General features: G+C 28.9%; 1 protein-coding gene across 4 annotated transcripts in view; it reads right to left on the minus strand.

Moving 5' to 3' along the window:
• Positions 1 to 8,745: 8,745 nt before the first annotated feature.
• LOC105128551 (transcription factor WER-like) overlaps positions 8,746 to 13,804 on the minus strand; it is a 29,995-nt gene continuing 24,936 nt past the window's right edge. For 2 of the 4 annotated variants that reach the window (XM_011030274.1, XM_011030272.1), the window contains one exon: positions 8,810 to 9,000. In XM_011030274.1, the coding sequence (XP_011028576.1) occupies positions 8,812 to 9,000 (189 nt within the window). In that variant the 3' untranslated portion in view covers positions 8,810 to 8,811. Of the gene's footprint in view, positions 9,206 to 9,355; positions 9,527 to 9,617; positions 9,901 to 13,804 lie in introns of those variants that run through there. The other 2 variants (XM_011030273.1, XM_011030271.1) reach the window with 2 other exon arrangements.

Genomic DNA, 13,804 nt, shown 5'->3' on the forward strand with positions numbered 1-13,804 from the left:
TAGCCGAACAAGTAAGTGTTATTCTTCAAAACAATAATGCTTTGAAATATAAAGACTCTGGTTATCCTATAATTTCATGCTTTATTAGAGAACATAAAATTAAAAGAGTTTTACTTGATCTCAAAGCTAATGTGAACTTACTTCCATATTAGTCTTTTAAAGTCTCAATCTAGGTGAGTTAAAATCAATTTTTGCAACTCTATTACTTGCTGATAGATCTGTAAAAGTGCCTAAAGGAATAGCTAAAGATGTGTTAGTACAAGTTGATAAATTCATTTATCCTGTGGATTTTATTATCCTGGATACACAAACTGTTGAAGGATGTAATTTAATTCCTATAATTTTAGAATGTCCATTTCTTGCAACTTTTAATGTATTGATTAATTGTAGGAATGGACTGATGAATTTATCATTTGGAAACATGACATTGGAGATGAATATTTTCAACATTTGCAAGCAACTTGGAGATGATAATGATTTACAAGAAGTAGATCATATTGATAATGATTTACAAGAAGTGAACTTTATTGAAAAATTAGTTCATGATCAATTTAAAAATATTTCCAATGAAATTGAATTTAATGAGTCTGGGAATTTGCAAATTGTTTATTTTTAGGAAGAATCAAGGGCAAGTAATTGGAGACCACAAACTGAAGAGTTGCACCATGATCAATTGAGTCTATAACTTCATGTATTCAACCACCAAAACTTGATTTGAAGTCTTTACCATTTAATCTGGATAGGTTAATGAAAGTTGAATGATGAATACCTGCTTTGTGGAATTTATAAATTGTTGTTCTATTTCAATGCTTTGATTACTAGGGAATAGTAATAAGCTAGTTGAGAGGTGTGATTAGTACTTAAAAGTGTATTTTTATCAAGGTTTTATATCATCATTTTGCACTTGAAGTATCAATAACTCCTTAACTAAAGCATGTTTTATAATAAACCCCTCAAGTTGAGGGTAGAGGATCGACTCGAAGCTTGAATTGAAAAGTAGTAAAAGAATTAGTAGGAATTGGTTTAGTAAAAACATCAGTAAGTTAATCTTGAGAAGAGATAAAATGAATCTAAATCTTTTTCTTCACAACCCTATCTCACACTAAATGATCATCAACCTCAAAATATTTAGTATAAGCATAAAAGATAAGATTTGTAGATAAATAAGTTGCACCAAGATTATCACACCAATTGGTAAGAGTAGAGGCAAAAGGGATTTGCAAATCTGTTAATAAATATCAAAGCCAAATAATGTCAGCAGTGTCATCTGTTAAGTTTTTTTACTTAATCTCAATAAAGGAGCGGGCAATTATACATTGATTTCTTAATTTCCATGAAATTAGCGCCTAACCAAAAAAACAAGGTAACCATTATAGATTTGCAATCATCAATACTACTTGTCCAATTTGTATTCGTAAAGTCATGTAGAGTAAAAGAGGAACTGTTAGTGATATGTAAGTCATGGGATGTTGTACCTTTAAGACAAAGTAAAATACGTTTAATGACAACCCAATAAGAATTTGTGGAAGCATGCCTAAACTGATAGACTTTGTTAACAACAAAATAAATATTTGGTCTTGTAAAGGTGAGATATTAAAAAGCACCCATGATTTGAAAAAACCATGTAGGGTCAGAAAACAAGGAATCTGGTAGTATGGTAACTTTAAAGGTAGAGATAAGAGTATCAACAGGTTTGTAGGAGGTCATTCCAGCCCAAGTAAGGATTCCAAGAATATACTTATGCTGTCATAACATCCAAATCAAACTAATACACTGAAATTTAATGCCTAAAAAATAATGAATTGCACCTAAGTCATGAGGCTTGAACTCTAGGCTCGGTACCTATATTAGAAGGTGAATCATAGTAGAGTTGTTGCATGTAAGCAGGATATCACCAACATAAATAAAAAGATAAAAGATATTAGTACCACTAGACAAGATAAATAAGGAGGTGTCAACCTTGAAAGCATGAAAGCTAATAGAGAGTAGAAAATCACTTAGACGTGTATACCATGCCCGCAGTGCCTGTTTTAAACCATATAGAGACTTATATAACCAACACACATGAAATGGAAGAGTAGAGTAAAAAAAACCTAGAGGTCGTTTCATATAGACTTCTTCGGCAGGAATGTCATTAAGGAAAGCATTATGGATATCAAGTTGATGGCATCAAAGAATGTAATACGTTCAGAGTTAAGAGAAGACATTTTTCGAGTGACAAAAGAGGCAAAAATGGTAGAAAAAGCATTCAGATTAGCTATCATGGACGAAGGACCATAGGGTGCTTATTGACTATGGGCGGCGATACAGATAGAGGTGAGTGCAAAGAAGGATCCTACTATAATGAATAATAAGACAAATCAACAACTAGATTTAACCCACCACTAGAATCAGAGGCAGAGCTTGCAATAAAGGCATCACTACTATTGATCCTATGCAATCTGTAGTTATGTGAAAACAATAGGGAGTTTAACAGATTAGGTAGAAGGGCAAGGTCGAAGTAGTTTGAGGAATGAGAGGTGGATTGTGCAATATGTTCCGATTTGTTAAAAGGAAAAACATGTTCATAAAAACAAACATGACAAGAGATATAAATATGTTGAGATGCGATATCAAGAGAACTATAACCAAGATAAGAAGAGTTATACCCTAAAAACACATATGGAGAGGAACAAAAACCTAATTTATGTTTATGATAGGGACTTAAAACTAGAAAAAAATGGTAATCTGGAGACAATTGGAAAAGACAATCAAAAGGAGATCTACTTTCACAAACAAGAGTAAGCATTCAATTAATAAGATAAATTGAGGTTTTGAAAACATAATTCCAAAATCTTAATGTGTTTTACACTATCCTAGAAATGTAAGTCCGATTTTCACAATATGCCTATGACAACGTTCAATTGTTCCATTTTATTCATAAGTGTAAGGAAATATTAGACGATGATGAATACCAATGATTTGAAAGAAAAAGGATGACCTGTGGTATTCACCACCATAATAAATTTAAACATATTTAATTTTTAATGAAAATTGACGCTAAACAGGAGTTTGAAATTGATGAGAAATAAAGTAAACATTAGACTGTGCAATAAAAGGGTAATACCATATATATTTTGTATGCGCACTAAGAAAAATAACAAAATAGTGAACCATCAGATGAAAAAAGAGGATTAAGACCCCAAATATCATTAAAAAATAATTCAAGTGGAGTAGAAGTTTCATGGCTAGTAGGTCTTAAAGACAAATACGACTATTTTCATAATGGATAAGTTTGACATTGAAAATGAAAACATATGTTATTACAAACACTCTTAATTTTTTTTTACACTTTTTAGACTAAAAAATGAAAATACAGGTAAGATGACTCAGTCGATGATGTCATAGATCAACAGAAGTAGATATACGAGACCAATAAGCTTAAGGAATTGAGATGACAGAAGAATTAGTTAAAGCATATGTTATTACTGCTACTGCTACTACTGCTACTATTATTGTCGTCATCGTCGTTGTTGTTATTTATAATTTATACAATTAACCTCTCTATAGTTCGATCTCGATCTTGCTGGGTTATTTATTACTTCAACACTCCTGCACTAGGAGAAGATATTAATCTTTTGATCGTGTCAATCACATCATGTTAATATCCACATGATTTAATTTGAAAACCTAGGTTAGGCAAGGATTCACATCGAAATGTTTTAGGGATGAATAGTTAAGTCAAGTTTAATGACACTTCTAAAGAGTTTCCTACAACAATATACGAGCATTGTGTTATTATTACATTCTTTAATATGTTCATACTAAATTTACTAGGGTGTTTTTTCTTTTAGAATTGAAAATTACTTTTGAAATAATGATAAAATATTGTCTAGGAAATAGATATTTTGATGAAAAGTTTTATAAACAAAAATGAGCACAATAAGGAGTTAGAGGTTTTTTTTATTAGGGAGGTATACTTTCTATTTCTTATTTTAATTTTCTTGATTTTCATGGTTATATCTTATGAATTCTTTTGATTTTTTTAATCAAATAATAGACAAAAAAACTATTAGATTTTTTAAAATCAAAGATAATAATAAGAAAGGCAAAGCTTTTACTAGTAAGGAATTTAGTTGGATAAGAGAGTTGTCACATAATATTATGGTTATTAGAAATCCCAATTGGTCTTATAGAAATTCTAGACAATGGACTAGTAGTGTAATGAAAAGTTATTAGTACCTCTAATATATCTTATCTGAGGTAAGCTACAATATTTTTTTTTGTTTGTTATGATATTTCTATTTATATCAGTCTACATTGATGGTTTTGCTACCATAACCAAACTCTGGCTTCCTAGGTCAGGAACTTGGTCTGAAATGGTGAAATATCCTCAATTATCATTGAAGCTTTTTTGTGGGATAAACTTGAAATTTATGGCTATTAGGTCATTTCAAATAATATTTCAAATAATATTCTTTGCAGTTTTTTATCCTTATATCATGATTGAATTAGTTATATCACTTCCAATAATATTTTACATATTAACTTCATACAAGTTTTTTTTTTAATCTTTATATTAAAGGTGAGTAATAATAAATCATTATTCCTAATAATATTTTAGATATTAACTATTTTGTAAGTTTTTTATCTTTATATTAAAAGTAAATAATATATTTTCTTGTCAAATGTTTTTTTAATAATTTTTAAATATAGACCAAAATCCTTGGAAACTTTACAAACTTGTTGTAAATCCATGCAACACCCTTTCTAAAACATGCCAAAGTATTTTAGATTTTTAAAAAAACACTAAAGCAATTTTAAGTAGTTTTGGCCATATGAAAGAAAAATATATCTTTTTTTTTTAACTTTGTCTGGCAAAAACTTTTTTTTTTGTAATAAAAATGTCAAAACAAGCATAAGGGGATGTTTGCAAAACACACCTTTAAACCAAAAAACCCTTTAGCAAAAACATTGGAAACCAAATAAGTCTTAACTCTTTGATCTTATTTTGATCTAATCGGGTTGACCCAACTCAGTTGACCCAAAATCTTTAGTGCGACCATAAAATGAATTAAAGACCTTGGTTTTTGAGATTTTTTGGATTGATAAATTGGTTTTCAGAGGAGGTTATAATAGTGTTTTTAGATGAAAATAAGTTGAAAAATAGATTTTTAGATAAAAAAACACAACCTTGATTTTCCGCCTACCTTTATGGTGGATGAAATCTAGGTAAGATAACAACTCGTCATTTAGTTTTTTTTTTTAAAATCAAATCTATGACAAATTGTCTATCTAATTTGAAAAAGAAATAAAAAAGACTCAAGTATGTAGGCTTGAGCTTATTTTTAGGTCGCTTATGATCGAACGTCTACTTTTTAAAAAAAAAAATCTCTATCATTCATATTTAAACTCTTAAAAAATAAATAATTTAAAATATAATATATTTGATTTCTTTTAAATTCCTAGATCAATGAAGGATTTTGTTTTATTTTATTAAATTCTATTTAATTTTTACTTTGGTCTTGAACCATCATTCTTTTTACACAATCCATCATATTTTATTTTTTGAATTGTTATGTTAAGATCATTGAATTTTTATCATGTAATTAAATAAAAATAGTTAAAAAAACTTATTAAACCTAGGTGGATTCATGACCCGAGTTGCAAATTCAGCAGGTTGACTTGGATCAATTTGATATATCACCTTCTCAATATTAAAAAAATAATGTGGTCTTGGATTTCTTGTAAGTCAAGCCACGTGTTTACTAATTTTTCAAGTTATTTATAGGCTTACCAAGTTAATCATGTCACATCATGTTACTATTCATATGATTTAGTTTGAAACCTAGGCTAGACAAGGATTTACATTGAAATGTTTCAAGAATGATTAACTAAGTTAAGTTTAATGACACTTCTTAAAAGTTTCATATAACAATATACAAGAAGCATTGTGTTATTATTACATTTTTTAATACACTTGTATTAAAATTATTAGGGCATTATTCTTTTAGAATTGAAAATTGCTTTGAAATAATAACAAAATCTCATAATAACAAGTTTTTTTTTGTTACAGAGGTCCCTTTTTTATTTCTATTTTAATTTTATTAACTTTTATGGTTATATCTTATAAATTCTTTTAGTTTTTTATTTAAAAAAACAAATGATAGAGAAAAAACTGTTAGATTTTTTAAAATCAAAGATATTAATAAGAATTAAAAGGGAAGCTTTTACTAGCAAATTATTTTATATCAACGGAATTTAAATTGATAAGGAAATGAAGACTTCTTATAAAAAATATTTGAGTAGTTAAAAACACTACAAGTATTCTCATTGGTGCCAATTTCTGAACTTTACAACTTAATTTTTAGTTAGTGTTAAGATTCTTTTAGCATTTATTAATTTTTAATTTAATGTATTTTATTAAATATATACATTAAATTTTAAATTAATAATTAATTTTTTAATTGTAGAATACTGACCTGAATATTCTGTTTACATTGAAAAAGAAAAGAAAAGTTTTGATTCGCAGTATATTACAAGTCAGTTATTATTAGTACAGATTGACATGTTTCCTAGCAAGTCCACCATTGACGAAGAAAGAGTTCACACCTTTTTCGATTAGGCTCTTTGATTAATTTTCTAGTGATTCTGACATAAGAACTCCATCAATAAAAAGAGTAATGCTGGAAGATAAAGTAATATGAACAATAAATATGTACCCTACAAAGTACATTTTACTTGATGGTGTGAATGCAATTCAGTTGGGTAGAGAGAATCTTGGCTGGAAAGTAGCCAAAACCTACAGATATCAGGCCAACCTTTTAAATTCAACCCCCCAGCCTTAATCTCTCTCTCTCTCTCTCTTTCTTGTTGGAAATTCAACCCCCCAGCCTTAATCTCTTTATTTTTTTTCCTGTTTCCATGATGACTAATCAGTATGTTGTTGAAAATGCATGCAAGGTAAATACAAGAGAATATACGGAGACGTGAAAAGAAGTCAGGGAAAGCAACCCACTACGGGGGTGGCATGCAGGACTAATTTCCTAAGAATTATCTAGTTTGTCTGGGAATTATATGATAGTAAAATAGTTTTTCTTTTTGGCAGCACTCGTATGTGTTATGTAACCCTTTGAACATGGCCATGGTGGCTCCTTCAAGGCTTCTCATTGTCTTGGTGCATTCTGGAAGCTTAAACAGCATAGCCCTAGGATTTCCATAAATATTACAATCATTTCCCAAACTAATTTTGCCCCTTTTCAATGTGAGTGATTTATATATTCGACAGATCGAGACTAAAGAATGGCCGTACGTACAACTATATATATGGAAAATTCAACAGTTCAAGGATCCCATAGTAACACCAAGAAATGTTGAAGGGTAGAAGAAAAGGAATGAAAATGTGATGCAGAAACACTCACAGTTAGTCCCTTCAAATGGTGCCCATCTTCTTATCAACTACTAGTAGATACTGCACTAGACTGTCTTTGCTATATGACTCAATAGTCTGACACGAAATTCAGTCTTTTTGTCGATGCATTTTCAGGAATTTGCCAGCTACTTCCTGTCCAAACCTGGAGCGCTTTCATAAGCAATTGAATCCTTAATTGGCAGTGCCAGTTACATTAGTGACCCAGCAATTTAATTCCAAACCAATCGAAACCATCAAACCAATATTTCAAAGCCGATTTAATAGTCTAAGCTTTCATCACAAGTAAATTAAGATGAAGATATATTAATTAAGGTACCAAGAAAGCTGCAAACTGGACAAAATATGGGACATTTCTTTTATATGACTTATGTATCTTGTCGGATGAGGCCCTGGTAGTGTTACTCAATCATCTAATTAGATGGCTTTTCACTTCATATATAGCATCTCTTTATGAGATTTACTAAGTTGAAACATGGAAAATAAAGAATACGGGCATGCTGTACGCGATAAACCGAAGACAACAGTCTGGCTGGCAAAGTTGAGTATTCTTTCATAGTAGGAATCCTAGTTTAGTGTGTCCTCTCATGCATGGTTACCTACTTGGCCCGGTCTTACACATGAATTGAACCTATAAAACCAATTTCGGTTATTGAGTTGTGTTGTGTTTTTAAAAAAATTAATTTTTTTTTATTTTTTTATTTTAAATTAATATATTTTTAGTATTTTCAAATTATTTTAATCTGATAGTATTAAAAATAATTTTAAAAAATATAAAAATATATTATTTTAATATATTATAAAGCAAGAAAAATTTATAAGAGCTTTCAAATAATTTCGGGAATATTTATGAGGAAGGTAATTATTGTATTTTAAAATAATTTTAACTTGAAAATATTTTTTATTTTTCAAATTAATTTTAATATCAAATCAAAACAACTTAAAAATATAAAAAATAATTTTATTTAAAAAAATCTTAATATTTTAGAAACGTATAATTTAAAATACAAACAAATAGCCACTTGCTCCATTGATCTAATTAAGAGTAATCAATTTTGAAAGTATGGATTAATTAATCTAAGTGTATCTTTCAACAAAATTTGCCTTTTTTCCCCCTTCTTCTTCTAAAAAACGCCACGCATTTCTCAATTCTTGTAGGGTACAGCCATAAAAAACGGGTGACTAATCCCCACATGCACTTTCACATATCTGTAAATATGTTTGTTGAGACTATGCAAATATTGGCATTGTGTGGCAGAAAATCTTGAATCTCATTTCAGGATATCAAATATGTGAACTCGTGCGTGTACCTGTGAATTCACAGGAAGGGAAAAAAAAGAATAGGAAAAAGATTATCTTATTAAAAAGAGATTTGTCGAAATACAAAAAAGGAGCTTTACATTTCATGGCATAAAAAAACCAAGAGACTCGTCTGAAAGTTCCATTAAGCTAGGAATGCATAGATATGGATCATCATAAGAAAGCCAGAAATTCTCATAGCAATCATTCCTTATTGTTGGCTCATGGGTGCTATTGATTTCTTTTGCCTTCTCATGACTACCTTCTATCACATTTTGAAGTTCAATTTCAGTGTTATTATTACAAGGAATTGATTCATCATTTGAACTTAATTTATTAGGGAAATTAGCCTCTAATTTGTCAGAGAGTTTTGACGAAGAATCACTAATTTTACACTTTCTCTTCTTGATTCCAAGTTTTTTGCTTAAATGAGTGTTCCAATGATTCTTCACTTGATTATCTGTTCTTCCCGGGATCCGACCAGCAATTAAGGACCACCTAAATAAAAAAAAGGGAAAGTATAAGAACATATATTTGGTATTTAATAATAAACAACAAAGCCCAGTACTACATTTAGCTAGGCAAAAATGAATCAGAAGAATGCTAACTTAAAATTCTGTAACGTTGATAAGAGATTTAGAGAAACACCTATTGCCAAGAAGCTTATGGAGCCGGATGATAAGGTCATCTTCTTCCTCTGAGAAACCCCCGTGCTTAACACTAGGGCTTAGATAATTTATCCATCTCAACCTGCAGCTTTTGCCACATCTCTTGAGGCCTAAACCACAACATTCAAATCTTTTAGCTGATAAAAAAAAACATTTGACGAGCACTCAAACTAGCATCAATTCCTTCAACATGGAAAGATAAAAAAAAAAAAAAAAAAAAAAGAAGAAGAAGAAGCTCTAGCCTGTCCCTTTTGCTGCACGATTCCACTTCCCTTTGCCATGCGCCTTTACGTAATCCATCAAGATTCTATCTTCCGCCGCTGTCCAAAACGCTTTTCTATATTCACTACTCCCAGCTCCTTCCATTGTTGTTGCAGCAAAATGTTTATTGTAAATATGGAGATATTTGCAATTATTAACAAACCCTTTCCGAAGAAAGGTAGGTAGAAAGAAGTTTTGAAATCTGGAGTAGTAATTGTACCACAATATTTTATAGTTTATATATATGGAGGATTTGCATAAAAAAGGAGGCCCGCTCTGCTTATATACTAGTCATAGATAGATTGTGTGATTGTTGTGGTGGCTACGATTTCTTCCCCAAAATTATTGCTTTTTAAGAAAGTTTTTTAAACAGTGGAAATTATCAGGCATGAGCAGCGACAAAGTTCATAACTACAATAGGCTTTTGTTGGGTTATCCAGGTGACCCACATGAAGAAAATAGGCTTTTGTTGGTTACATAAACGACAACAAATCATAAATGTTCGTACGTTTTCAATAGCCAGGCCAGGCCACCTTAGATTGGCTTTTTTTTCTTATTAGTAATTTTTTAAAACATCTTAGTAAAATAACACAATTAAAAAAATTATTGAAATTTGCACATGCTATTACTAGTAATAGAAAAGAAAAGAATAAAAAAAATTAAGACGATTTGCACATGCTATTACTAAAAGAAAAGAAAAGAATAAAAAAAATTAAGACATTAAAACTCTAATTACATTATTAATTGTATTATTAAAAAAATCTTGATAAAACAAACATAACTACATATAAAAAAAATTCAATAATAACAAAATTATATCATATACATGTTATGTTGGGTGGCTGACCTATCTTTCCAGTTAAGAGTGTTTTCGTTGCTTAAATTGCACGTTTCCTTTTTCTTTTATATTTTATTATTTTGTTCATAATAAGGAGGAGTGATTAGGTGTTTTACAAGCCCTTGCATTAGTCTTGAATAATATGGCGTGCGTGTTTGTATATATATATATATATATATATAGAAAGCAGTAATAACATCTTTTTTTTAAAAAAAATAAACTAGACGTTTATTGTACAATAAATTTAAATAAACTAGACGTTTATTGTACAATAAATTAAATATTGTAAATCAATCTTTCTAACTTAATTTAGGGTGGAAAAACAAAATAAATTCGTGGAAAATATATTAAAAAATAAGTAAATACATAAACGACTTCTAAGAGAAAAGGCCCTGCGTAAGCAAATCATTTTTTGAACCTCATTGTTGCCACACGGTATACACCAACTATATAGTGCTCAATGATGAAAGCACCATGGGAAAGAACACACAGCCATCCTTGGGTAGCATGGTGTAGATTGTGTCTACTTTATAGAAAGATGACCTGTTTCTGCTCATTGGATGCTTTCCTGATAAAATTCATGCGGTGTCTCTTTCCCACCTATCTGGAACATGAATGATACTGTTCTTGTTTTTTTAGCAGCAGGAGCACTAGCCAGTAGTGTACTCATGCTGGGCCATCCATGAATTACTCCGTTTTATACACCGGCATATGAGATAGTTTTGTTGTCGAATTACTGGACTAGTTCAAGTTCGACGTTCTAACCACATCACAATTAATGGAGTAATCTAAGCTCCTATTTAAGGTTTCTTTTTAGCTTTAATAAATCCTATTTAATTTATTTTTTTTAAGATTTAACTCGTTGTTCAAGCTTCATCCTAAACTGGATTAAAAGTTATTTTTTAAAAAGAATATGCTGGCGTTGCTACTTCTTTTAAACTAAACAAAATTTCATATATGAATTGAAAAACTGAACGTTTGTTTAATAAAACTAATTAATAATTGTGTCAAATCAAAAAGAGTTAGTGTCAAGTTGATGAGACTTGTTCATCTTGTAAAGTTAAAATGCATTTTCATTGTGGCATTAGAAACCTAATTTGATACGAAAAGAAATTCTAAGTCACATTGTTTAATTTAAAAAAATATATACTTAAGATTATATTATTTTTTATTAATTCAAGTTAATTTTTTAAACCCCTTAAATAACTCATGTATTTAGTTAGATTTAATAAATTTTATTTTATTAATCAAGGTTTCTATGTAATTATGATAATAAAATTGATATGCAAAGAAAAACAATACAATAAAATTTAAGAAAACAAATGAAAAATTTCACAAAAAACATGCTTGTTATTATTAGAAAAAATATATTTAATCATAAAAGGAATTGAATTATACTTCCTTAAATAAAATATATATTTTTTATTTTTTCATTAAATGAATTTCAATTAAAAAATTTCAAGACCTAGCTTGAACTAAAAATATATGTTTAAAGACAACATTTTTTCAACTTAATTTAAAAAAATATCAAGTCAATAATATTTTGAATTAAAACGAGTCAAGCTAATTAATTCACAAAACTTGTAATTTAAGTTATGGAATAATTTGATTCAATATATATATATATATATATATATATATATTAATCCACCTCTCATTTAATTTAACAACACTAAAAGTAGACATTTATAGGGAAAATCCAACCAAAAATTAAAAAACTTATTATATTTAAACTTAATTCTAAGATAATTTTTTAAAAAAGTTTAAATACTTAGTTTGGGTTTGGATCGGTTAGCATACTTGGTCAATAACATGAAAAATCATATCAGGTGAACACACCTAATATTTTTATTTTTATGGTTGTCTATCTACTTTTTAAAACAAACAAAAAACAATCCAAACAAAAAATAATCATACATTGCATTGCATGGCCTCTCACAATACATGATTTATCATCTTGAAATCTAGTTTTTTTTATCACCATAGGAGTGCTAGGAAAATTAGGGATTATAATATCTCAACTAAAAAAATTGCTTTTAAAATATAAAATTAATATAGAAAAAAACTCTTTTTCAACCTCATTTTACATTTTCCTACAAGATAAAGGGAAAAAAAATACTAAAATGAAATTCTTTGTAAAATTTAGTTAAAAAAACCTTGGTTTATATATAATATCAAATTTCAATATTTTCAAGTAACGAAACTAAATTTATTTTTTCTAAATTAAATATATATATATATATATATATATATAAACATTGTATTTATCAAGAACCCATAGCAAGCTAACACAAACAATTTTCAAGTTTTAAATTTAAAAAAACTTAACGTTAAAGATAAAATTTTTAAAAATATATATATTTGCTGAGATAGAAAAGGCATTAAAGAACTAAAAAAAGAAAACAAATGGGCATTGTTCTGACAAACAGTGCTCTGTGTGGATGGTGTTTTTTTATCACAATTAGTTTTTTATATATAATTATAATTTATAATTTATAATTGTAATAGTAATTGTAGTTTCTATTCTCTCAAATCAAATCAAGGGCGTGAGTGTGATGGGCAAGCAATTTGTTACCATGCACACATCTCCATGCAAAGCAGAAGGAGAAGCTGCGAACATTGAGGAAAGTGATAATACGGAGGCCATTCTGATTTGGTTGACTTCCACCCTGCGGTAGAGTCTTGTCTGAAAAAATACGAAGACAGCGGGTCCTCGGTTAAGGGAAATTTTCGGATTTTATTTTGCTGAAACATGGCAAGAAAGATAGAATTGGGCAATCATTTATTATACGAGCAATGACTGTCCCTGATTACACGTTTGTCAAGAACGAAATGTACCCCGCTACATTAATGAAGTTTTTTAAATCACAATTAATTTTTTATATGTAAGTTATTTTTGTTTTTTTTTATTAATATAAATATACATCAATTAATCTCATATTCTAAAATTAATGATGTTTTTTATATCACAATTAATTAATTTTGTATATGTAATTATAATTATAGTTTTCATTCTCTCAAATCAATTAAAATGACTCCAGCACGAGTGTGATGGGCAAGCAATTTGTTACTATTCTCGCATCTCAATACAAGGCAGAAGAAGAAGTTACAAGCATGAAGAAAAGTGATGGTAAGAATAATTAAAAAGTTTAACCTATAGTTTAATCAACTTTTGCTATATATATGTGTGTATTATAATATATAATAATAATGATGAAGGTTACCACATAAAATTATGACTATAATATATTTTATATATAATATATTCTATAATATGCCCCTTCTAGCTGAAAATGAAGGATTAACTCGGAACTTGAAACGAAAAACAAT

This window comes from Populus euphratica, unplaced genomic scaffold (assembly GCF_000495115.2).
Source record: "Populus euphratica unplaced genomic scaffold, PopEup_1.0 scaffold111.1, whole genome shotgun sequence".
Classification (NCBI taxonomy): domain Eukaryota; kingdom Viridiplantae; phylum Streptophyta; class Magnoliopsida; order Malpighiales; family Salicaceae; genus Populus; species Populus euphratica.